The sequence below is a fragment of the Lytechinus pictus genome, chromosome 9 (genome assembly GCF_037042905.1).
Source record: "Lytechinus pictus isolate F3 Inbred chromosome 9, Lp3.0, whole genome shotgun sequence".
In the NCBI taxonomy this organism is placed as follows: Eukaryota; Metazoa; Echinodermata; class Echinoidea; order Temnopleuroida; family Toxopneustidae; genus Lytechinus; species Lytechinus pictus.
The window spans coordinates 2,690,530-2,717,026 of NC_087253.1; the positions used below are offsets into that span (position 1 = coordinate 2,690,530).

General features: G+C 39.7%; 2 protein-coding genes and 1 long non-coding RNA gene across 3 annotated transcripts; 2 read left to right on the forward strand and 1 right to left on the reverse strand.

Moving 5' to 3' along the window:
- Positions 1-1,579: 1,579 nt before the first annotated feature.
- On the reverse strand, positions 1,580-5,891 carry LOC135155419 (uncharacterized). The gene is made up of 2 exons (XR_010294611.1): positions 5,713-5,891; positions 1,580-1,756 (listed from the first exon to the last, which is right to left on the reverse strand). It is a non-coding gene; the product is annotated as an uncharacterized LOC135155419 (long non-coding RNA).
- An 8,911-nt stretch (positions 5,892-14,802) lies between these two features.
- LOC135155554 (uncharacterized) lies at positions 14,803-15,327 on the forward strand. The gene has a single exon (XM_064105025.1). The coding sequence runs from the start codon at positions 14,803-14,805 to the stop codon at positions 15,325-15,327; it is 525 nt and encodes a 174-aa protein (XP_063961095.1).
- Positions 15,328-15,399: 72 nt separating this feature from the next.
- Positions 15,400-22,107, forward strand: LOC135155555 (uncharacterized). Its single transcript, XM_064105026.1, has 2 exons — positions 15,400-19,786; positions 22,079-22,107. The coding sequence occupies exons 1-2, from the start codon at positions 15,400-15,402 to the stop codon at positions 22,105-22,107; spliced, it is 4,416 nt and encodes a 1,471-aa protein (XP_063961096.1).
- The last annotated feature ends 4,390 nt before the right edge of the window (positions 22,108-26,497 follow it).

Below are 26,497 nucleotides of genomic sequence, written 5' to 3' on the forward strand. Positions count from 1 at the left end.
TGGCATTTTAAAGTCAAACAAATTCAAAGGTTGTGAAAATTATTTGTCCCCTTTTATATATTGTACACAGTATAAGGGGTCTATGACAGCCATTTTGAATATCATAATACAGCATTTGTCACATTAGATAAAAATGGCATAGTTTTGTTAATAGTAATGTTTTCAGACAGTAGTCCACTCGCAGGTCACAATCACATGCAATAATAGTGCTCTTGTTGAAAAAATATTTTTCCCCGTTCATATTCTACATAATAAAGTATACAGGGGTTATGGCGGCCATTTTGAATATCAATAAAATATATATTTTGTCAAATATCGCTTTTCCAATTGGTATTTCACTTCTGCACAACAACTACATGCATTTTATAGCTAATGTGTGGGCAATTTTATGATTTTCATGGGTAGTTTGCATATTTTGGCGGCCATATTGGATTTTGCCAATTTGCGGAAAATGCTCAAGGTTACAAGAGTGGCATCATTCAGATTCGGAATCAGCACCCTCGAATTGACAAGAAACCATAAAAAAACATTGTATATCTAAAAAAACAAGGTTCGACCCCTTGTCTATTGGGCCTATCCTGGACTATAAGTTTTGACGAGTTGTGTGGAGGTTGCGTAAGAAGTATAGAATAAGCGTATGTAATTGGGCTTTTGTGTTGTTGCTGATGCGCCCAGGAGGTAGAAATAGGACAGACTCTACAAAAAGAGCAGGGGTAGATTCGAAGGATGGTCCAAACTGCTTGGTGTTGGAATTAGCCTTAACCCGCTGGATGAGATCCGTAAGAACTTTTTGATTGAAAATCAACTTCATGATGATTTTTAAAATGTGCGCAAATTATGGTCACCCCATCATACCTTTGTGACATATAACAACCGCATTTTCTGTTTGCATATTAGCCTGTGAATATCTAAAGTTCACATTTGAGCATAATAGCTTTCGGCGCTACCTATTTAGTCAGCTTTACAAACAAGGGACCCCATAGAAGAACAGATTTTGGACTTAAAGCCACTCTGAAAAAGATTATCCCAATGATATCAATTATATCGTTTTTAGTACTTTCATTGCTATGTTTATTTTTTTTGTAAATAATCATTTCGATCATGTAATGTATACATATTTTTTTATTTCTCCAATTCAAATAAACATTTACGCAGGTAGTTTTTTTTTCAAATCACGTGTTTCTCCATTCAGACACATTTGGTGGGTTAAACAGGCAAAACTAATAATTATGGAAGGTATAAATGGAATATATTCTGATTCCTAAATGATAGTAGTTTATTCGTTAAGCCGTAAAGTCACCAGTACGTACAGCTTCATGAAACACCTACCGGGTGGGTGTTTCACAAAGCTGTTCGTAAGTTAAGAGGGACTTTAAGAATGACTGGTGACACTTATGCGCTAAATAATCCCCAATGAATATTTAATGGTGAATATTATTTACCATATAAAGAAAGGATCACCAGTCGTTCTTAAAGTCACTCTTAACTTACGAACGGCTTTATGAAACGGCACCCGGTTGTGTGTAATTAGTCGAATGTGTGTATTATGTGTATGCATTCAAGAATGGCAGGATCTTACCGGAACATGTAGGAGGTGAAGGGGAGAAACTCCCATTATTACAAGTGAGTTCTGTAGTAGTAATACCCGACTCAGAAGTGTAGCCAGAGTCACATTCTACGATGACAGTAGCATTGTGGTCGACGGTAACATTCGTTGTCTGATTTGATTTCGGTACCGCTTCAAGATTACAATTTTCTGCATGGATAGAAAAAGGAGGAAAATTAGGGTAAAAATGTGAAATTTAGCTTGACGATGCAGGCTTCTGTACATGAAGAGGGGTTTGGAGATGATTCGCGCAATGTCAATTGTTTTCTCTCTCTCTCACTATATTAAACTACGAAATGATGACGTCACAAAGAACCAGTTCAACGTAATTGCTCCATTAAACCAAAAATCTGGCCGTGTAAGATTGTAAAATTTTAATAACTCTATCGACCCCCTCTCTGGGTATGAGAGTACAAACATATTTACAATACATAAATACAAAAACATAAGTGATAATACAACAACATAAGTGATAATACACAAACATACGTGCTTGTATACTTATGTACATCATGTACATGTGAAAATCAAAAATAACATATTTACAAGTCAAGGCGATTGGGGCGTACTATGTGTACACACATTCTCATCTAGATCTACTTTACTTTCTATAAAACTAGTGTATGTCTTCTTTGGTTGTGAAAAATGCAATACAAATATTCTGACAAATTTAGCTATATTTTTTATGTGGCAAGCATTAGCTGAATTAGATAGCTTGGCCATGTCAATGCATGTTTAATGCCTCTGGTCTACTGGCCGTTAGATTACTCGCCAAATACAAAAGCATCTCTTTGTGAAAAAGGGGACAAACAAAAATGTAATGAAATTTATCTTCTCTGTCTGCATGTGAACACAGAGTACAATGCGATTCATCGGTCAGGCTTGCATCAAACCTTCCCGTACTAGCAATCCATTTGTTCGACTTCTGAATGTACTTATAGTAACATAGTCTTACTTGCACAGGATCTGGAAATACTTTTCAAACTTTAAAGTATCCTTATGCATTCTATAATTTGTACGAATTCTATTTGACCTTGTGACTGCCAGGCGCGGATCCAGGATTTCGTAGGGAGGGGGCCCCAAATTCGACCTGATTTTGGCGCCCCTGTGTACTTTTCGGAAAAAATGGTGGCCCCTCCCTCCCCCAGGCAATCATAAGTGCATTAAATGCATGTTAAATTATCTTATTTCATAGGCACATGAAGAAGAGGACATTGAATAGTGGTTTTATAATGATGTGTTCATAAATAAATGTAATATCACTTTAAAAAAGAATAAATTTTAACCATTTGATGCTTTTAATCTCGTTTAACTTCTCATCAGAGTAGGTCCTGCTAGAATTATGTGAGTGGGAGCCAGGCGCGGGTCCAGGATTTCTTAGGGGGCCCTAATTTTAAGTCAAGTAATAATCGTGCCAAAGTATTGACTCCCATTGCCGAATGGGTAATGTCTAGTTACTCCACACAGAGTCCTCTCTTGCATTGTACAGGCATACTTCGTTCTTCTGGGTACTCCCATTTTTTTCTTTCTACTTTTTGTTTCAGGGCTTCAAAAATCTTACGGGGATGACGCCCCTGTATCGCCGCGTATAAACACTGGTTGTGCAATAACTAAATTGCATATTCTGCATGAAAGAAAATTAATGTTTTATTTTGGGTGATATATTCTTGAAAGATATACATGCTTTTTATTATAGAGTTGAGGTAGACTCAGTAGTCAGCATTCAGCATTTACTAATTGGGAGTGCCCTGCCACTTAGATTTGTAAGTGTTTGGATATATTATATAATCTTTTGTTATTCGCTTGAAATCCATTCAAAACAGTGAGTTGTCTTGTCAATCCAATTCAACAAACATTGGCTCTTCCGCTCTTGCAACAATCATACCAAGTATCAAAAGGTTATGTATCTTGTAATCTTGCTCATATTGTATATACTCAAAACAGATTTTCAAAAGAAACATAATGCGTGTAAACGGTGTAAATAGATGAAGATACTCTTGCTAAGAACAACTGGCATCTTATTCTATCATTTTTATTGATAGAAATGTGTAAAAAATCAAATTATAGCAAATTTGGGCTTGTGTTTATTCAACCGTGAAATTTAGCCAAAAAAGGTGTATTGTCTTTTAGAACGTACCTTTTACAAGCCTTCTGACTATTTTTCATGATGAGAATGTGGAATTAGTTCCAATAAAATGGAATCAAAGTAATGATATTTGGCTTGTGACTTTTGAAAAGTGAAAGTTTTGCCTTCTGACGGTGCTCACTGTCGCATGACGTAAAATGCGTTCATAACATTTACTCAGAGGGTAGCTTATAAAATTACCTACACGCTCGTGTAAAAATATATCAAAATCTCGCTTTGGTTCGGAAATTATTAATGTTTGTTTAAGAGGGGACTTGAAGCCAGGTTAGGCCTCAATTTTTGAAAATATTGGCAAAACATCACTTTTTTTTACCTTTTTGCGTCCGCCGCGAGAAAATCCGATCTTCTCGACAAGCATCAAGAAATCGCCAGTTTGCAAGCAGATGTCTCCAAAAGAGCTTAAGTAAAATGTGGATACCAACCGAATTTATGGCATTTTATCCTCCATCTGATATAATTATCTTACCTTTGTCTGCTTGATTTCGTTTCTAAAGCTTTGAAAAACGACCGTGCGCCAATTAAGGTGACACTTTTTATGACACTTTTTTTTGCCGAGCGCGCAATAGTCGATTGCCATTGATTTTGAGATCGCGATACCAGCGAAACTTTGACCTACTTAATAATTCCGTCAAGCGAATTTGACTTTGGGATCTTGCCTTTCGTCTGTTATTTATGATTTTGATTAATTTTGTATGAACCTCTCTCTCTCTCTCTCTCTTGTGTTCTTCCTCCGCTAAGGTCGAAGATCAACGGCACCGTTAAAAGGGCCTCAATTCATTGAAGGCTCTAAGTTGCAATTATGAAGTACTGAGTAAGTTTTGGCGAGTTGTGTGGAGGTTGCGTAAGAAGTATAGAATAAGCGTATGTAATTAGGCTTTTGTGTTGTTGCTGATGCGCCCAGGAGGTAGAAATAGGACAGACTCTACAAAAAGAGCAGGGGTAGATTCGAAGGATGGTCCAAACTGCTTGGTGTTGGAATTAGCCTTAACCCGCTGGATGAGATCCGTAAGAAATTTGTGATTGAAAATCAACTTCATGATGATTTTTGAAATGTGTGCAAATTATGGTCACCCTATCATACCTTTGTGACATATAACAACAGCATTTTTTGTTTGCATATTAGCCTGTGAATATCTAAAGTTCACATTTGGGCATAATAGCTTTCGGCACTACCTATTTAGTCAGCTTTACAAACAAGGGAACCCATAGACGCACAGATTTTGGAATTAAAGCCACTCTGAAAAAGATTATCCCAATGATATCAATTATATCGTTTTTAGTACTTTCATTGCTATGTTTATTTGTTGGTAAATAATCATTTCGATCATGTAATGGATACATATTTTTTTATTTCTCCAATTCAAATAAACATTAACGCAGGTAGTTTTTTTTCAAATCACGTGTTTCTCCATTCAGACACATTTGGTGGGTTAAACAGGCAAAACTAATAATTATGGAAGGTATAAATGGAATATATTCTGATTCCTAAATGATAGTAGTTAATTCGTTAAGCCGTAAAGTCACCAGTACGTACAGCTTTATGAAACACCTACCGGGTGGGTGTTTCATAAAGCTGTTCGTAAGTTAAGAGGGACTTTAAGAATGACTGGTGACACTTATGCGCTAAATAATCCCCAATGAATATTTAATGGTGAATATTATTTACCATAAGAAAGGATCACCAGTCGTTCTTAAAGTCACTCTTAACTTACGAACGGCTTTATGAAACGGCACCAGGGGGGCGTTTCATCACCATTTTTGTCCGACAAGTTGTCAGATCTGACAACTTCTCTGGATTTTGATTGGCTGAGAAGCACTGTTACTATGGTAACTGTCGGATAAAATGGGACTTGTCGGATAAAACGTCTGACAAGTCCTTTCATGAAACGCTCCCCCGGTTGTGTGTAATTATGCGAATGTGTGTATTATGTGTATGCATTCAAGAATGGCAGGATCTTACCGGAACATGTAGGAGGTGAAGGGGAGAAAATCCCATTATTACAAGTGAGTTCTGTAGTAGTAATACCCGACTCAGAAGTGTAGCCATAGTCACATTCTACGATGACAGTAGCATCGTGGTCGACGGTAACATTCGTTGTCTGATTTGATTTCGGTACCGCTTCAAGATTACAATTTTCTGCATGGATAGAAAAAGGAGGAAAATTAGGGTAAAAATGTGAAATTTAGCTTGACGATGCAGGCTTCTGTACATGAAGAGGGGTTTGGAGATGATTCGCGCAATGTCAATTGTTTTCTCTCTCTCTCACTATATTAAACTACGAAATGATGACGTCACAAAGAACCAGTTCAACGTAATTGCTCCATTAAACCAAAAATCTGGCCGTGTAAGATTGTAAAATTTTAATAACTCTATCGACCCCCTCTCTGGGTATGAGAGTACAAACATATTTACAATACATAAATACAAAAACATAAGTGATAATACAACAACATAAGTGATAATACACAAACATACGTGCTTGTATACTTATGTACATCATGTACATGTGAAAATCAAAAATAACATATTTACAAGTCAAGGCGATTGGGGCGTACTATGTGTACACACATTCTCATCTAGATCTACTTTACTTTCTATAAAACTAGTGTATGTCTTCTTTGGTTGTGAAAAATGCAATACAAATATTCTGACAAATTTAGCTATATTTTTTATGTGGCAAGCATTAGCTGAATTAGATAGCTTGGCCATGTCAATGCATGTTTAATGCCTCTGGTCTACTGGCCGTTAGATTACTCGCCAAATACAAAAGTATCTCTTTGTGAAAAAGGGGACAAACAAAAATGTAATGAAATTTATCTTCTCTGTCTGCATGTGAACACAGAGTACAATGCGATTCATCTGTCAGGCTTGCATCAAACCTTCCCTTACAAGCACGGTCTTGGTTCTCATCTACTCTAGATCCGCACCAAATGCATTTTCCGCTATTTTCAACGTCCCTATTAAACGTTGACGCCACACCTTCAGTGAGAGTGGGACTTTGTTCTTCGGCGTCGTACATTCCGACAAAATCACGAAAATGGCGTTCAGCGTCTCCTTCGCTCTCATGAGTATCTGGCCAATTCTCTGAAGCATTAATAAGGCAGAAGTGTTTACATATATCCTCATTCAAATGAAGAAATATTGATGATAATTCAATTGACAGAAAGCTTGTTCTTTCGAGACCCTTACTGTCTTTTTCATACGAGTTGATTAGATGATGCATAGCTGATTTTAAGCTTTTGTTAGTGACATATTTAGGAAGTTTATATCGAAAATTGGCTCCTCCAGGAATGCCTTGACATGTATTAGTTTTTAAGAGAACCATGATTCATGCTACATGTACATCTGCTACGTGTATATCTAGAATGTGACGTGTTATATTAGACAATCAGTATATCTCTCACCAATTATCAGGTTCACAGTATACAATCATGTATCATGACGTGCGTGCAGGTGACATACAAATAGCACATGTGTGACTTATGTCCGGTGTAACCTCCAAAACAAAACAATCTACACACTTAATTTATAGCAAGATAGGCACTTTTCCAAAATGGTATTCACATGAAAACAGCTAATCCTTAATTGAGGCAAAGGGCGTTTCTGATATAATAGTAAAGTCACTTTTATTTTTTTAACCACCTGGAAGTGAAAAAGAAGGATTTGTTATATATATCAGCTACATATAAAAAGGTGCTGGAACATCGACGCATACCCTCTTCAGTGGCTTCAAATTGGCAGATTTTTCCATAAATTGGCAAAATACGGAAAGGGGGCGGGGGGCTTCAATAGCCTCCTAAGGGGGTAGGCTTTGATGTGCTAGCACTTCGTTATATGTAGCAGATAGAGAAAATACTACTTATTCGTATCCAAGTGGTTTTAAGACAATGAAAGCGGTTTGCTATTTAGGAGAAACATCTTTGTGCCACAATGTGGGCTCCAAATTCGCAGATTTTCTAATAAAAAGGTAAAATACGGAAAAGGGTTGGGTAATTTGGGGAGCCCTTGACGGGGGTAGGCTTTGCTGTACCAGCACTTCTTTATTATGTAACTGATAGAATAAATCCTACTCTTTTGTCTCCAAGTAGATTAAAGGCAATGAATTGGATTGATATATATAGCAGAAACACCTTTTTGCCTCAATGGGGGCTCCAAATTGACAGATTTTCCTATAAATTATTAAAATGCGAAATTGGGGGTTGTGTGACTTCAGCCGCCCCCTGAGGGGGTAGGCTTTGATATGCCAGCAATTCGTCATATGAAGCAGATAGAAAATATACTACTCTTTTATCCAAGTGGTGTTAAGGCGATGAAAGTGGTTTGCTATATAGGAGAAACATCTTTTTGCCTCAATGTGGGCTCCAAATTCGCAGATTTTCTAATAAAAAGGTAATCTAAGAGAAAAGAGGTGGGTAACTTCAGGAGCCCCTGACGGGGGTAGGCTTTGCTGTATCAGCACTTCTTTATATGTAACTGATAGAAGAAAGGCAACTCTTTCGTCTCCATGTGGTTTTAAGACAATGAAAATGGATTGCTTTTTAGCAGAAACACCCTTTAGCATCAGTGGGGGCTCCAAATTTGCAGATTTTTTCCATAAATTTGCAAAATACGGAAAAAGGGGATGGAGGGGGGAAATTGAGATCCCTAAAACCGCTATTTTCTAATTTGCAAATGGGTAAGAATTTATGAAGGACAACTTTCCCATAAACCCTTAGACTTATTTATAAAGGATTTGTGGTTTTCTCTCAAGTACCTATTCCCCCTGGGGCAGTATTCCAATTATAACCAATGTAGCATAATGCTTTAATCCTCATGAAAAAATATAGTATTAAATAAAACTTTTGAGAAAAAAAAAAGATAATTTAACAATTTTATTTTTTGGGGTCAATGGAAGAGTAGTCCTTATTACCAATGCGGCCAATTCGACGTCTCCATGGGCATAGCGATTACCAAGTTTTACAACTTAAAAAAATTGATAACTTTCTCAAATCGTTTGTTCGATTTGGTCAAAAATTTTATTAATGAACTTGTCTGATTTTTCTTCCTTCGTTAAAAAACCTCAGTCTTTATTTGGGTCGGCTATCCTTTAATAGGCCTATCATCATTATGACTTTGTACTCTTTTCTAATGACTGTCGGTAAAGGGCGTATGCCTAATCAATCTTGCGTAGCCCACGGGCATTTGCCCTTTGTTGTTATAAGTCACGGTTTGTTCATTTTTACTTGTTCATACCTGAAAACTGTTGTAAATGTTTAGAATAAGATGTAGAATTAAGTCGAAGACAGTAATACCGTGTTTACACACGATTCGGCTCGAGTATTGAATCCTCAAGCAGGGTCGAACGCTGCGAAGAGGGCAACTGTGATCGCGTTTACACTGCACTGGCGTAAATCCCGGGGGGGATGGGGGGGATATATCCCCCCCCACTTTTCGAGGAGGGGGGGATGGCCTGTACAAACATCCCCCCCCCCCCACTTTTTACGAAAGAAATGAAAAAAAAAATCACAAGAGATAATTGCTTTATTGGTGAAAATTCTTCCAAAAAATACCGCTTAACAAAGAAAATAATATTATTGAATCATAAAATGCAAATAAAGAGCCAGTTCACCATTTCCAAACGAAATACTTCCAATTCATCAATGTTGGGGTATTTGGGAAGGGATTAAGATGGAATGTCAATTTTTTTTTTATGTAATCTCTAATAAACTATTAAACCATCATGGGTTAAAAAAAAGATAATAATATTGGAGGGGTATTTGCCATATGGACATACAGTGGCGTAACTACGGGGGACATGGGGGGCACATCCCCCCCCCATCGGCTGACCAAAAAAAAACGGGGAAAGGGGGAAAAGGAGAAAAGAGGGAGAAAGGAAGAGAAACGTAGTGGGAAAGAAGAAAATATTATTCATTATAATGTTATATTATATTATAATTATGTTAAGTTACATTACATAAGAAACATTTTTATCATAACTTTATGAAACATAATTTGCCCAGGGCCTACGTCTCAATTGTTCCTGGTGCTCGCATTGTCTGTTTAACGAGATATATAATCCTGTTGTACCAAAACATCCCGTTTTCAAGTCAATATAAACCAAATATATTTCCTAGCACTTGAGTTATCATTATTTTATGTAGTGACATATGCTTTTTTTCATGACTCAAAAGTGATTGTCCCATGTTAAGGTCTTTGTATATATGAAACATTTCCTGTCCGTGATTACGTTCGCATTTTTCATGGATTGGTGAGATATGTCTGCTCTTCATGAATTCCTAAAATCAGTCCTTAAAATGTCCCTTCTTCTGATCTGAATATCAAAAATTTTCAGCTCGCGCTTCGCGCTCGCATCATTTGGTTAATGAAATACGTATGGTCCTGGTTAATTCCTACAAAGAAAACTTAGAATGCCCCACTTCAGGTCTGAATTATCTAAGTTTTCAGCTCGCGCTTCGCGCTCGCATTGTTAAGCGAGACAGGTACCTATCATGATTACACAAATTTCATTATAATGTCCCTTTTTAGGTGTGAATATAAAAAAAATTCAGCTCGCGCTTCGCGCTCGCATTATTTGATGAGATGAGTGAGATACATATCCGTTTAATGACATTGTCCTTAAAATGTCACTATTAGGTCACTCACTCAGTCATTCTAAATTTTGCTGGTGCCCCCCCTCCCCAATGCCGTGACCCACGGTACGCCACTGTGGACATATCAATGACAATTCCTTGCATATCTAAAAATATGATTGCAAAAAAATGCCAAAATATTTCAGTCATCCCCCCCACCCATCAACACGGATTTACGCCAGTGTTACACTGACACAAAAAGGCGAGTTCGACACGGCCCGCGGAGCACGAACGGAAGTAGAATAGCATCACAATGCCGTGTTTGACCTAGTAGGTCATGCGGGTATGACACGGCTTTCTGTGCACACACGAAAAAAATAGACGAGTCTGACTCGGTTCGCGGGTTGAAACCGACGATTTTGCGAATCAAAAAGCCGTGACACGGCTCGCGGATCACTCTGATCGCGTTTGCACAGCATAAAGTTGCCGTGTTGAGCTTGCGTGTCGTACCCCCAAGCCGAGTCACTGTGTATGGGCCTATACGGTGACTCGTCTCAGGGGCTCGACAGGGTAACTTTATGAAATGTGTAAACGCGATCAGTTTTATCCGCGAGCAGTGTCAACACGGCTATTTTTTCATGTGTAAACAGAATGCCGTGTCGAACCCGCTTGCCCTAGACGCTCTGTTCCTGGAACGCCGTGTGCGGCGCTCTTCACATCTTAAGCTTTTTCGGAACATTTCATTACCTTTCGTAAGCAGAATTTATGTCGTCACTAAATAACGCTCGTTTTTTATGTTGGCATTTTTCATTTTTGGGGGGAATACGTGGATACAACACTTAATGGTTTAACTTACATATCACTGACTTGAAATTAAAAAAGTTGAAACTGATTACAAAGAAAATACGTTTTTTATTATATGTCACGTGATTGATGACTTTTTTACCCCTGTACCATAATACGTTCGGGGGGAGCCACTTCCTTTCAAAGATGCACAACATGTTTGTCCAAGAAAACTCGTAAAGCCGGTTTAAGTTTCATCGTCGGGCGATATCTGTGCGTACAAAAGAATGGGTATCAATAGCAACTAATTTATTATTCTTTATTTTCAATGAATACTCAGGCGTTGTTGTTTTTAGTAGGTTTTCTCATAGTGTAAACAACGTCCCCCGGGTACAGAGGTTTTGTTGCTCTCGGGTACTTACCGATTTGAGAATTATCTTGTTCGTTTTTATCATCGTACACGTTTTTTATTCGGAAATATTCAGAAAAGAAAACGCAGCTATATTTAGTGCATCACATATGCACACTGCATATCGCATATGGGTCATCATTGACATTGTTCGCCGTATTATTCAGGGTGATGGGTAAGAGAAAAGTATCTGATATCACTACCAGAAAAAGCAGTTTCTAGTTGATAACATTGGAATTTGTTTAAGCTAGGGCTAGGCGATTGGGCAGGCGCGCGCACCTCCCTCGGCCGATCGTCGCCCATGTGCCCACCACTAACTTAGCACTTAGCAGGCAGGCGTAGGCCGAGCACCACTGGGCCTGGAGCACCTCAGGCCAACTGCCAACCCTGCCTGCTGGGTGGGGATGCTGGCAACCGCCTGGCCCATTTGAGGGTGGTTAATTTATGCTCCTAAAACCCATGATTACCGAATGTGAAATCGAGTAGGCCTATTTACCTCCCCAAAAATAGCGACGTGAAAAAATTGTGCATGTCGGCGCTGTTGCGTGAATGAGTGAATGAAACCTGTGAAATTGAAAATAAATCTCGACATGACTCAATTGTTATGTCTGTCATGCCATGTGAACTGTAACGTTAGAATGGTGGCTGGTAAAGACAAGTGGCATGGCCGTGGCGTAATGCGAAACCGACATTAAATTTTAATTGAATCATTTCGGTATTGAAATCCAATGATTTTTTTTTATGTTTGAACAGGTGTCTACGTAGGGTAGTAGGCCTATCGTTAACTGTTCCTTTTTTCATCTGCTTTCATACTTATCTATCGTGGTAGTCTAATGGTGATCGGTTAAACCAAACAAAAGTTGCTCTTAGGACAAAAATAATTATTTATTTGGAGATAAATCTTCAACTAAACTGCGCAAAATTTCCGTTCAACCAAAAATTAACAACATTTAGCGGTTGTAGACTTTCTACCAGCAATTTTTCCAAACTTTAAAGCCAATGTTGCGGCATGAAATATAATAGGGTCTGAAACCTAAGCCTATTAATGAACAAAGTTACCTGTGTGCAAAGTTATTTTGTGTCTGTTGGTTAGGATCTCACTTTCCTCTCCTGGTGACAAAATGTTTCTAACTGTACTAATTCTGGTTGGTCAAGTATACCATGCCCAGTGTATAATCAGGTAGCAACAGTAATCCAATTGGTCAACACATTGGCCAAGCATGCAAATTAAACATGACTCAGAGATACCAAGAAATAGGAGATACCACAAAGTTATCCCACTTGGCATCAGAAGACAAAGGAAAGTTCCACAGTCAAGACGTATTCACCATTTTGTTATAAAACTCGAAGAAAATTGCATAGATTTGGAGGTCAAACAATTGGTGAGTTGAGATTATATTATTTGTATAGTTATACATATTTGTACTGATAATCTTGTACTAGTTAAGGGGACTTTCTTCTGTATTTAAACCATAAATATTGTTGTTTGTCATGAAGTTGTGATGACTGCATCTCAGTCGAGTATATATACTACTCCGCCTAATGTTATATAATACTTCTTTAAGTTAGGGGAGAAATTATGGTTCTGATTGTAATAATGTATATGAATTAATGCATCTCTCTTATGTGTAATTAAGTTAATAGACATTACATTACTCTGATTATTAGTCTTTGATATACATGTATTAATAATTCTAAATGAGGTTTCCTAAGAGGATTGCTAGAGTGAGAGAGAGAGAAAGAGAAAGTTTGACCATATACGTGCACACACACAAGTGCACCTACTATTAAGTCTTTGTTCTGGAGTGTACAGATTTGTCAATGGGCAAAAGTTGTGGCTAGGCTGTCAACTTGACGGTTGCCATGGGTACGAAGTTCTGACCATGACTGGGGTCTGTTTACACAACTGCTTGTGTTTAGTAGTATTAGGATTAAATTTAGTATCGATTTATCTTTGGTATATGATGAGTTAAGTTCATATTTTAGTCATTATGTTGTATCATCATTGTATATATACCTGAGCGATATGTATTAGATTGTTATAGTCTTGTTTATGTTTTACTAGTTATCAAGAAGATATTCTGTTGTCGTTAGTTGTTTGATAATGATTGTTAATCATGTATTTATCATATGTTTATCTTCTTTCTTATATTTCAGCAAACCACTCACTCAATACACTCGCTTACTACACTCAGTTCATTTACTAGCTTCGTTCACTACACTGTTCACTATTCTGTACAATTGTTCGTCGTTTAATTATTCATCTGTATACTTCATTTACGCTCAACTCCGTCAAGTTATTAAACTGTTTACATCTTTCGCTTATGATTTGTAAACTGCTTCGATACTTGGAGAATTGTTGATTGCTGTGATTAAATGAAGCATAACTGTATGGAATTGTGTTCCTGAACTGTTTATTTCGAGTGCGTTCGGAATATCGACCATCAAATTTATAACTACTATCCTACATTAAACTCCTGTGGCTTAATTTGTTTACAGAAGTCACATAAGTTTGCAATTGCCAGACAATAATAAGGATGGCAGATTCAGATTTTTCAAATGATGATAACGTCACTTCGCTGAAGCATTCATGTAGGGGATACATAGGGACATTATCCCGACTCTACAAGGAACTAGAGGTTTTAATGGCAGACTTCGAAAATAAGGACGCAGTCGTGCAAAAGCATCTCCAATTCGAAAGGGTATTCACCTCGTACAAGGAAAAAAGCGATGAATACATAAGCGAGTTGAGTGGAGCAGAAGCGGAGGCTGCGTCAGAGAAATTCGAGAGAAATGTCGAGAACAATCGAGAGTTCCGAGTCAGACTACAAGATTGGATGGAAGCAGCGGAGAAAAGGGTTGACGTGGGAGGTCGGTCAGCCGACGTCGACGGCGACGTCGATGACGACAGGCGGTCAGTGCGGTCTTCCCGATCGTCGAGTAGCAAGGCATCGCGGTTCACCGTAGCGAGCTCGACATCGTCAGCACGACTGAGAGAAGCAAGAGCCAAGGCGGCTGTTGCACGCCTCAATAGACAGCACATGGCAAAGGCCCATGAACTTAAACAAGAACAATTGAAGCCTGAACAGAAGCTTGCAGCGATGGAAGCCGACAAGGACATTGCAGCTGCTGAAGTTGAGCGAGCTTCAGTGTCTTGAGGAAGAATCGGACGATGAATGTCAAGTAAGAGTAGATAAGTCAAATAAGATACATGTTAATGACTCTACTTTTAATGATGTCAAAACAAGGGATAATAGATATTCTCTTGATGAAGCTGCACATGTCCCCATGGTAACAAATTTTAATCCAAATGCCCCAGAATACACTGGGATAGGGGCAAAGGTAGAAAGTGTCAAGGGGGATGGTGCAGCCATGTCTAACATGACTCAAATGTTCAACGCTTTGGACTTAGTGATGAACATGCCAAAGCCGGAAATGAAAGTATTCGATGGTAACCCATTAGATTATTGTGCCTTCATTTCCAGCTTTGACGCCACTGTAGCTTCTAAGATAAGTGATGATAGGGCTAAGCTAACGTATTTAATACAAGACTGTAGCAGTAAGGCTAAGGATAGCATTGAAAATTGTGTCTTCCTAGGGCCCCAGACCGGATACCAAAAGGCAAGGGATATTCTAGAAAATCAATTTGGGCAGCCATACACGGTTGCCACTGCTCACATGAAAAAGGTGCTAAGTCGTCAGCCCATCAGACCAAATGACGGTGAAGCACTATGGGACCTTGCTCGCGGCATGAGGAAATGTCAGATGGTTTTGTCGCAAGGAAATTATCGAGCCGACATGGATAGCACATAAAACCTTTTGCGCATCCAACAGCTCTTGCCGGTCCACTTGCAGTCCGAGTGGGCAAGGAGGGCGCACTCAATGATGACCAGGTTCATGGCTCCAACGTTTGAAGCCATGACTATGTTCATTGAGGAGTCTGCCCAGTTATCAAGTAATTTGTTTGGCCAAAACATTTGCAAATCGAAAAACAAACCATCTGACAAATCCTCAAAGCCAAAAGGAGGGTTCAAGGTAACAACAATGTCGACTCAGAGCAACCCCACAGCTGGTAAAGGTAAGTCTAAAGCAAAGAGCGATAGAAGTTGTCTTTGCTGCTCTGGGCGGCATAACCTAGAGGACTGTAGGAACTTTGTCAAGAAATCCTTCGAAGAGAGGAGGAACATTACCAGGAAGCACAAGTTGTGTGATAACTGCTTCCGACCTTCGCATATGTCGTCCGGATGCATGATGAAATCTAGATGTACTGAGAAGGGATGCCAACGGAAGCATCACACCCTTCTTCATGCTCCTGCATCCTTCTTCAAGGAAAGAAAACTTGACAAAGCTAACCCCAAGAACTCTAGCAATTCCCAAGAATCCAACTCAGACACCGGGGCCGGTAGTTCAGATGAAGAAGCCTCTAGCAGAGAAGCGGGCGACTGTTACAGCAGTGTAACTTCACAAAGAAAGGTAAGTCTAAGGGTCTTGCCAGTGAAGGTCCAAGGTAATAGACGTGAAGTACAGACATGGGCCTTACTAGATGAAGGGAGCGATATATCAATCTGCTCCAAGGATTTGGTAAGAGACCTTGGGATGACAGGGTCACCACGGCGAATTCAACTCACAACTGTCAATGGGGTTGATTCCCAGCAAGGTGAAGAGGTCAGCCTCAAGGTCAGGGATATCCATGACAAGGAAGAGTTGGATATTCCACGTGTCTGGACAGTGAAGTCCTTACCGCTTTCCGATTCTCTGATTCCAGACAACAAGGACCTTCTTAAGTGGAGACACTTAAGAGGTATTGAGTTCCCATCGATTGACGCAACGGAGGTCAAGCTTCTCATAGGAGCCGACACCCCTGAAGCGTTTTGGGTCCTGGAACAGAGGAGAGGGAAAAGGAAGGAACCTTATGCGATACGCTGCCCTCTAGGTTGGACGCTAATGGGGCCAACCACAAGGTCTAAGGAAACTACAGCCTTCCATGTGAACTTTGCCCGGCTAGAAGATGAAAGGCTTCAAAGCCAGGTCAAGAAGTTATGGGAGTTAGACCATGTGGTTGAGGATAATCCAGGAAGGATGGGAGAGTCCATCCAAGACATGCGAGCGAGAGAACTCATGCAGGAAAGCATCAAGCTCGTCGATGGCCACTACGAAGTAGGGCTACCTTGGAAGTATCCAGACCCCGGACTTGAGAACAATCGCCATATGGCTGAAGTCCGTCTTAAGTACTTGGAAAGGAGGCTGAAGAAGGATTCTAATCTAGCTGTCAAGTACACAGAGACTGTCCAAGGTTATATTGAGAAGGGATTTGCGGAGAAGGTGCCAAGACAGGAAAAGGAAGAAAATCTTCAGACTTCCTGTACATGGTATCTTCCTCATCATCCGGTCGTTCATCCTCACAAACCTGACAAGGTAAGAGTTGTGTTCGACTGTGCAGCAAAGTGTCGTGGAACTTCACTAAATGACACATTGCTGCAAGGACCCGACCACACCAATAGCTTAGTTGGTGTACTCCTGCGATTCAGGCAGGAACCTGTGGCAGTTGTTGGTGACGTAGAGGCAATGTTTCATCAAGTAAGGGTGCCGAAGAAAGATTGCGATGCTCTCCGCTTCCTATGGTGGGAAAATGGTAACCTGGCCACAAAACCGGTAGAGTATCGAATGAAGGTGCATCTTTTTGATGCAACGTCATCACCAAGCTGTGCAGGATTTGCTCTTAGAAGAACTGCAGAAGATAACCGACATGAATATGACGAAGACGTCGTCAACACAGTGCTGGACAACTTCTATGTTGATGACTGCCTCAAATCAGTGCCCTCTGACAAAGATGGGGTGAGGCTAGTCCAGCAACTGAGAGGTCTTCTGCAGAAAGGAGGATTCCGCTTAACAAAATGGGTAAGTAATAGTAGAGAAGTGCTTAACTCAATACCTGAAACAGAAAAGGCTCCATCTGTAATTGATATGGATCTGGATACTCTCCCAATTGAGAGAACGCTAGGAGTGTTGTGGGATGTTGATTCTGACAGGTTCGGCTTTAAGGTAAATCTGAAGGACAGACCTGCAACCAGGCGAGGGATACTGTCTAAGGTAAGCTCTTTATACGACCCCCTTGGGTTCCTAGCACCTTTAATCTTGGTAGCCAAGGTTCTTCTGCAAGGCATCTGCCAGAAAGGTCTAGCATGGGATGAACCAGTGGATGAAAAGGATCTCCAGACCTGGCAAGAATGGCTTGACGATCTTCCCAGACTGACAGAGATCAAGATACCAAGATGTCTCAAACCAGAAGTACTTGAAGATCAAGTACTTTACCAGCTCCACTATTTCTGCGATGCATCAGAGCTTGGGTATGCAGCAGTGGCTTACCTACGCTTAGTGGATTCTGCTGGTCGCATACATTGCTCATTTGTTTGTGGTAAGTCTAGACTCAGTCCCTTGAAGGTCACCTCAATACCAAGGCTTGAATTGGCAGCAGCTGTACTAGCTGTTGACATGAATCACATGATTCAAGAGGAATTAAGGTTACCGATTGCTACCAAAACGTACTGGACAGATTCAACTTCTGTTCTCATGTACATCCAAAATGAGAGCCGAAGGTTCCATACCTTTGTAGCAAATAGAGTTGCTAAGATTCGTGAGGCAACAGAACTGAGCCAGTGGCGACATGTGAACACTAAACTCAATCCAGCTGATGATGGATCGCGAGGTTTGAAGGCTCATGATCTTATCACGAATCCAAGATGGCTCTCAGGACCCGACTTCCTCAAACAAGAGGAAGAAAACTGGCCATCTTCTCCAGCCATCTTGGGAGAACTGAAGAAGGATGACCTGGAAGTAAAGAAAGACAGAGTTCATGTGAACACTGTCGTAACAAATGACACTGTGCAAGAACTGTTGACCAGGTATTCATCCTGGAATAGACTCAAAAGAGTCTTCGCTTGGATACTTCGGTATAAGATGTTCTTGAGAAATCGAGATGCAGCAGCAAGGCTACCTCCAGGACTCACTGCAGAGGAATTGAAAGAGGCAGAACTTGAAATTACTAAACAAGTTCAGCTGAGATCATTTCCTTCAGAAGTGATGACTGGATCAGGGGAACCAACAAGGCGGCAAAAGGCATCAGGTCCTCTGGACAAACTGAATCCCATCATCACTGGTGGAGTACTGAGAGTTGGTGGTAGACTTTCAAGATCTACTCATGCAGAAGATGCAAAACACCCTGCTATACTCCCAAGAGATAATCATGTGACTGACTTGATTATCCAACACTATCATGAAGAGGTTGGGCACTCAGGAGCGGTCATAACCTTATCAGCCATAAGAGAAAGGTTCTGGATAGTCAGAGGAGGAGCCACTGTTCGCAAGGTACTTCAAAGGTGTATGAAGTGCAGAAAGAGAAGTTCCCGTCGAGGCGAACAGTTCATGGCAGATCTTCCAGCTGAGAGAGTGACACCAGATAAACCACCGTTCACCTCTACAGTGGTGGACTTCTTTGGGCCTTTCATGGTTAAGAGGGGACGCAGTGAGGTGAAGAGATATGCATGTCTATTCACTTGTCTTGCGTCAAGAGCCGTTCACATAGAGATTGCCTGTGCTCTTGACACAGATTCCTTCATTTGCGCCCTGAGAAGATTCATCAATCGCAGAGGAAAACCGGATCAGGTACTCAGCGACAATGGAACAAACTTTAAGGGCGGACATAAAGAATTGAAGGAAAGTCTGGCTGCACTCAATGACTCTAAGGTTGGGAATTTCTTAACCCAAAAGGGCATTGAGTGGCGCTTCAATCCTCCTCTAGCCAGCCATATGGGAGGAGTGTGGGAACGTGTAATACGCTCAGTGCGCAAAATACTAGGAGGCCTACTTCATCAACAAGTTATGTCGGATGAGGCATTAGTTACGCTGATGACGGAAGTAGAGGCTATCCTTAACGCACGCCCACTCACCCCATTGAGCATGGATCCAAAGGTACAGGAGCCTTTGACCCCAAACCATCTCCTGCTATTGAGGAATAATCCATCCTTGCCCCCCGGCATCTTCACAAAGGATGAAAGCTATGGCAGAAGGAGATGGCGCCATGTCCAATTCATCGCGGATCAGTTTTGGAAGCGATGGGTTAAGGAATATCTTCCACTCCTTCAACCGAGACAGAAATGGACCAGGGACAAAAGAAACTTCGAACAAGACGACCTTGTCTTGGTGGCGGACGATAATGCACCTCGTGGGCAGTGGCCTTTGGGTAAAATTGTGGCCACTTATCCAGACAAGCAAGGTAGGGTAAGGCAGGTCGAGGTTAGGATAGGTTCAAAATATTTCCGGCGTCCAATTTCAAAACTTTGCCTTTTGGAGGAAGGGAAGGGTGCTCCCTAGATAATGGAAAATTATTTAATGTTGTAGTGAATAATAGTGAATGCTATTTATTCTGAGTTTTGTTTCTGAGTCCCAATATTTAATTGTGATTTAGATATGTATGTAGAAAGATATAGCTACAGGTCATTGATTGTTGTTTGAAGTCATTTGGATATGTATTTTAGTTGATTATTGTTATAATGTTATGTTTGTTTTGTTCATACTTGTATTGTTTATATATGCCGCGTTCTAATGGTAGGAATGAGCTTATGGGTGAGTCAGCTCATTGGGGCCGGTATGTTGCGGCATGAAATATAATAGGGTCTGAAACCTAAGCCTATTAATGAACAAAGTTACCTGTGTGCAAAGTTATTTTGTGTCTGTTGGTTAGGATCTCACTTTCCTCTCCTGGTGACAAAATGTTTCTAACTGTACTAATTCTGGTTGGTCAAGTATACCATGCCCAGTGTATAATCAGGTAGCAACAGTAATCCAATTGGTCAACACATTGGCCAAGCATGCAAATTAAACATGACTCAGAGATACCAAGAAATAGGAGATACCACAAAGTTATCCCACTTGGCATCAGAAGACAAAGGAAAGTTCCACAGTCAAGACGTATTCACCATTTTGTTATAAAACTCGAAGAAAATTGCATAGATTTGGAGGTCAAACAATTGGTGAGTTGAGATTATATTATTTGTATAGTTATACATATTTGTACTGATAATCTTGTACTAGTTAAGGGGACTTTCTTCTGTATTTAAACCATAAATATTGTTGTTTGTCATGAAGTTGTGATGACTGCATCTCAGTCGAGTATATATACTACTCCGCCTAATGTTATATAATACTTCTTTAAGTTAAGGGAGAAATTATGGTTCTGATTGTAATAATGTGTATGAATTAATGCATCTCTCTTATGTGTAATTAAGTTAATAGACATTACATTACTCTGATTATTAGTCTTTGATATACATGTATTAGTAATTCTAAATGAGGTTTCCTAAGAGGATTGCTAGAGTGAGAGAGAGAGAGAGAAAGAGAAAGTTTGACCATATACGTGCACACACACAAGTGCACCTACTATTAAGTCTTTGTTCTGGAGTGTACAGATTTGTCAATGGGCAAAAGTTGTGGCTAGCTAGGCTGTCAACTTGACGGTTGCCATGGGTACGAAGTTCTGACCATGACTGGGGTCTGTTTACACAACTGCTTGTGTTTAGTAGTATTAGGATTAAATTTAGTATCGATTTATCTTTGGTATATGATGAGTTAAGTTCATATTTTAGTCATTATGTTGTATCATCATTGTATATATACCTGAGCGATATGTATTAGATTGTTATAGTCTTGTTTATGTTTTACTAGTTATCAAGAAGATATTCTGTTGTCGTTAGTTGTTTGATAATGATTGTTAATCATGTATTTATCATATGTTTATCTTCTTTCTTATATTTCAGCAAACCACTCACTCAATACACTCGCTTACTACACTCAGTTCATTTACTAGCTTCGTTCACTACACTGTTCACTATTCTGTGCAATTGTTCGTCGTTTAATTATTCATCTGTATACTTCATTTACGCTCAACTCCGTCAAGTTATTAAACTGTTTACATCTTTCGCTTATGATTTGTAAACTGCTTCGATACTTGGAGAATTGTTGATTGCTGTGATTAAATGAAGCATAACTGTATGGAATTGTGTTCCTGAACTGTTTATTTCGAGTGCGTTCGGAATATCGACCATCAAATTTATAACTACTATCCTACATTTAACTCCTGTGGCTTAATTTGTTTACAGAAGTCACAGCCAACATTAGGTCTATATTGGTTAAATTTTGAATTCAAACTTTCATTGTCGCAAAATTTACACAAGGTGAGAGGATGTATTCCCTGTATGGGCAATGCATCCTCTCACCACCCAAATTTTTTGATCAACAACTGTCCTTTTTCCAGCCACCAAAAGTTAGTAACATAATAGTCTGAACAAGATCAAAACATTAACCAGTACATTACAATCCTGCCACTGTGCCTTCAACAAACAATTGTGCAGTGAAACTAATTAATTTGTTAACATGTTGTTTTATTGTCATGTAGACAAACTCATTAGTAATTACAATAAAATTTAACCATCATGTTTTCTTATTTTCCACATTAATTAACTAATAACACAATGACCCATTGTTTTATAACAATTCTTTCTTATTCCAGATATCACCATGCTAGCCCAGTACCTATAGCTTCAAACCACTACCTCTCTCTAAAAAGTGCCCATTCTCAACCACAATACAATCCATGAAGTAAGTACAAATCAACACAAAACAAAACCAAAAAGCCTGTGTATCCATTGACATCTTTTATGATTGATAAGATATCCACGCATAAAGGATTTGGACATGTTAAAATCCATCACCCCCACCCCATGTGCGCCACAAATTCTACACCCTATACATACTATAATAGCCCCCTTTCAGCTCACCAAACGCAACATATGTTATTAATATCTGGTTCCAAAATACACTGGGTCAAACACGGCATATCCGTATACGTTTATTCTCCTTCCGTTCGTGATCCGTGGGCAGTGCCGAACTCGCCTTTTTTTTCAGTATAAACCACTAGCGTACCTACGGGGGGGGGGGCAGGGGGGGCACTCTGCCCCCCCTGACGAGTCAAAACCCATGCAAAAACGTATCTTTGCCCCCCCTGACGGGTTTGAAAAACCTTTTTTTTTTTTTTTTTTTTTTTTTTTTTGCTTGTCAATTTTTTTCTGGTACGAAATCTTTTATTTGTGATCGAAGACCTTTTTTTTTTTTTTTTTTTGCTTGTCAAATTTTTTGGCGGACGGTTTTGCCCCCCCTGTGGAAAATCCTAGGTACGCCACTGGTATAAACGCGATAACAGTTGCCCTCTTCACGACCCTGCTTGAGAATTCAACACTCGTATATAAACACGGTATTATTTGCCCTAATTCACTAAGGTGGTTTTGAAAACCCACGGTTGAATCCATGGTTTATGCATATTTTCTGTATATATAACGCTTAATTTAGCGCGTATCGGGCGCGTAAATAGAACATGTCCAATGCTGATACGCGCTTTTGTCACAGTGCGCTAAATTGACGCCTGTTTCCATGGTAAGATACGCTATTTTATTCACGAGTCCAGTGTTTGAAGCAAAGACCTTATAATATATTGAAGAGTGGACTCATTATTCAAAACAGTGGACTCACGAATTAAATAGCGTGGATAACCACGGTAACAGGCGTCGATTTCGCGCACTGGGACAAAAGCGCGCATCAGCATTGGTCATTTTTTAATATACGCAGTAAATAAGCGTAATTTATACAGAAAATCTGCATAAACCATGAGCCTTTATATACCGTGTTTACACTTAATCGGCATTTGAATCGGCTTTTTCATAGCGTGTAAACGCGAGCAACTTGAATCGGCTCGCGGTTCAGAACCGGCAATTTGCACCACCAAAGTAGTAGGTTCTGAACCGCGAGCCGATGCAGAATCGGCTTTTTTACTACGTGTAAACAGAAAGCCGATTCTGCACCGGCAATTTGTGCGCATTTCAATTACTTTACCATTGTGACGTAATTGTAAGCGCACTGATCCAACGTTGTCTTTATTATGACGTATATTGTAGGTATGCGTATCATTTCAGGTTTTTGCATCGGCTCGCGGTTCTGAACCGCGAGCTGTAACAACGTGTAAACGCAATCCAAATGCCGATTCTGCATCGGCATTTGGTTCAGAACCAATTGCCGATTAAGTGTAAACACGGTAATAGTGGTGAGCAATCCGATGAATGATAGGACGATATCAACAATTAACTCGCGTGACGTCCTTGCCTTTGCATTATTCAAAGCAGACTTTTACCGTGTTTACACTTAATCGGCATTTGAATCGGCTCGCGGTTCTGAACCGCGAGCCGATGCAGCATCGGCTTTTTCATAGCGTGTAAACGCGAGTAACTTGAATCGGCTCGCGGTTCAGAACCGGCAATTTGCACCACCAAAGTAGTAGGTTCTGAACCGCGAGCCGATGCAGAATCGGCTTTTTTACTACGTGTAAACAGAAAGCCGATTCTGCACCGGCAATTTGTGCGCATTTCAATTACTTTACCATTGTGACGTAATTGTTAGCGCACTGATCCAGCGTTGTCTTTATTATGACGTATATTGTAGGTATGCGTATCATTTCAAGTTTTTGCATCGGCTCGCGGTTCTGAACCGCGAGCTGTAACAACGTGTAAACGCAATCCAAATGCCGATTCTGCATCGGCATTTGGTTAAGAACCAAATGCCGATTAAGTGTAAACACGGTAATAATGGCCCGAATTCACAAAGGTGGTTTTGAAAACTAAACCGTGGGTTTTCAAAACCACCTTTGTGAATTCTGGCCATTATGTCTGCTTTGAATAATGCAAGGGCAAGGACGTCACGCGAGTTAATTGTTGATATCGTCCTATCATTCATCGGATTGCTCACCACTATAAAGGCTAAAAAAATTGTTTATATCGCATTCCTCACCGACTTTCCTTTGAACCCATGTCTTCCGGGTATGATTTTTTTTTCCTAACCATGCTCCAATAAGTAAAAAAAAACAAGTTTCATTTCGTTTCATTTTACACAGCGGATTCTTTTACGACGATGGAATTGACGATTGAATCATCTGCTCATGCGTCAACGCTGAAGATTGGGGGTGGGGGTGCTCCAGTTTTTCTTTCGACTTTTTTCGGGATTAATCATTTTTATGCTGAAAAAAAGTATGACCATTGAGTTGTACGCACGAACATTTCCAATGCAAGTTTGTCCTAGAAATCGAAACAAATGGTATAGCTCTCACTTTGCGATCAAGTTCATGATGGCGAACCAAGGAGCCTAATCGAAAATAGTATAATCAAAACGGCAAATTTGCCATTTATTTCGTCAGCTCCGAAACTTAGAACAAAATAGTTGGCTTACTGGGCATTTCTTTGCCCAACATATTGATTTAAAGGTGGCAGAATCATGAAGATAGCTGTAAAAACGGACTTATAACTTTAACTTAATTTGGTCCCCCACAACAAAATGCAAATGAGACCAAAACCTCTAAACTTGGTCACTATACTGAAGATTCACAGCCCAAATGAAAATTTGGTCTTGAAAAACGTTTCGAAATATAGAAAATTTGCTAATCTGAAAGGCCAATTATTCTTCCTACTGTCAAAATGTGAGGTTGGAAAATTAACTAAAAGACGAGACACAATGACCCGAATTCACAAAGGTGGTTTTGAAAACCCACGGTTGAATCCATGGTTTATGCAGATTCCCTGTATAAATTACGCTTAATTAAACATGTATCAGGCGCGTGTTTAAAAAATGTCCAATGCTGATGCGCGCTTTTGTCACAGTGCGCCAAATTGACGCCTGTTGCCGTGGTTATCCACGCTATATTATTCATGAGTCCACTGTTTTTATTCATGAGCCCATTCTTCAAACAGTGGACTCATGAATAAAATAGCGTATCTAACCATGGTAACAGGTGTCAATTTGGCGCACTTTGACAAAAGCGCGCGCATCAGCATTGGACATTTGTTATACACGCGCCCGATACGCGCTAATTGAAGTGTAATTTATACAGGAAATCTGCATAAACCATGGATTCAACCGTGGGTTTTCAAAACCATCTTAGTGAATTCGGGCCAATATGTTCTTTGACACCACTCTTTGATCAGAATAAGGGCATGCCCTTATTTACTCATTACATGAGACATCTCTCATCAGATCTATCAGGAACATAATGTAAAACATTTATATTGCTATTGTTGATTTTTTTTCCTGTCAGTTCAAATGAATGAATGAATAAATTGATAAATATATCAATAAATGAAAATAAATAAATAAATGAACAAATTTATTTTTAGTGCTTCTAATGGTGGAGGCACTGTGTTACCCTGCCTCCGGGGTCACCATCGTGGTTTGACAACAATACACATAGTCATTAACAGCTACAGAACAACATCAACTAAACGCGCGCTGCACAATGGTTTATTCCGGCCTGGTCCTTGGCCTCGGACACAACACAAGTGCATAGTGGTGCACTGTAAAAAATGATGTGCTAATTTAGCACCCACAGTGCTTGTACAGTGACTACACTACGAGTGCTGATTTTCTAGTTTAAGTTTGAACTAGAAAATCAGCACTCGTAGTGCAGTCACTATACAAGCACTGTAAGTGCTAATTAGCACAGTGTAGCTTCATGGTTACCTTCATCAACAGTGAGCATGTACTAGAAGTGAAGTTGAAATCCTACTACTACTACTACTACTACTACTTCTACTATTACTACTACCAATAATACAAATAACAATGATGATAAAAAGGCAACAATAAGGACCTAATGATAATAATAATAACAAAACAAACATTACCACCAAGGTGACCAGGTGCTGTGACTGTTTGAACACCGACAATTATCACCAAAAATGCTTGAACTAGGTTAATTGAAGATCCCATCCTTAAGCTTTGACTTTCACAACAGCCTCAACCGGAAGTAATTCCTCTGACTCCTAAAAAACGGAAATAAAATGTGCATTCTGACTTACAATCAGTCTAATAATATTTCAAAACCATGTCTAAAAAG

Coding starts and splice junctions, on each gene's coding strand:
- LOC135155555 (XM_064105026.1), top strand. CDS start 15,400: ATGACCAGGTTCATGGCTCCAACGTTTGAAGCCATGACTATGTTCATT. Junction 19,787..22,078: donor CACTTATCCAGACAAGCAAG/GTAGGGTAAGGC, acceptor TTCTTATTCCAG/ATATCACCATGCTAGCCCAG.
- LOC135155554 (XM_064105025.1), top strand. CDS start 14,803: ATGGTAACAAATTTTAATCCAAATGCCCCAGAATACACTGGGATAGGG.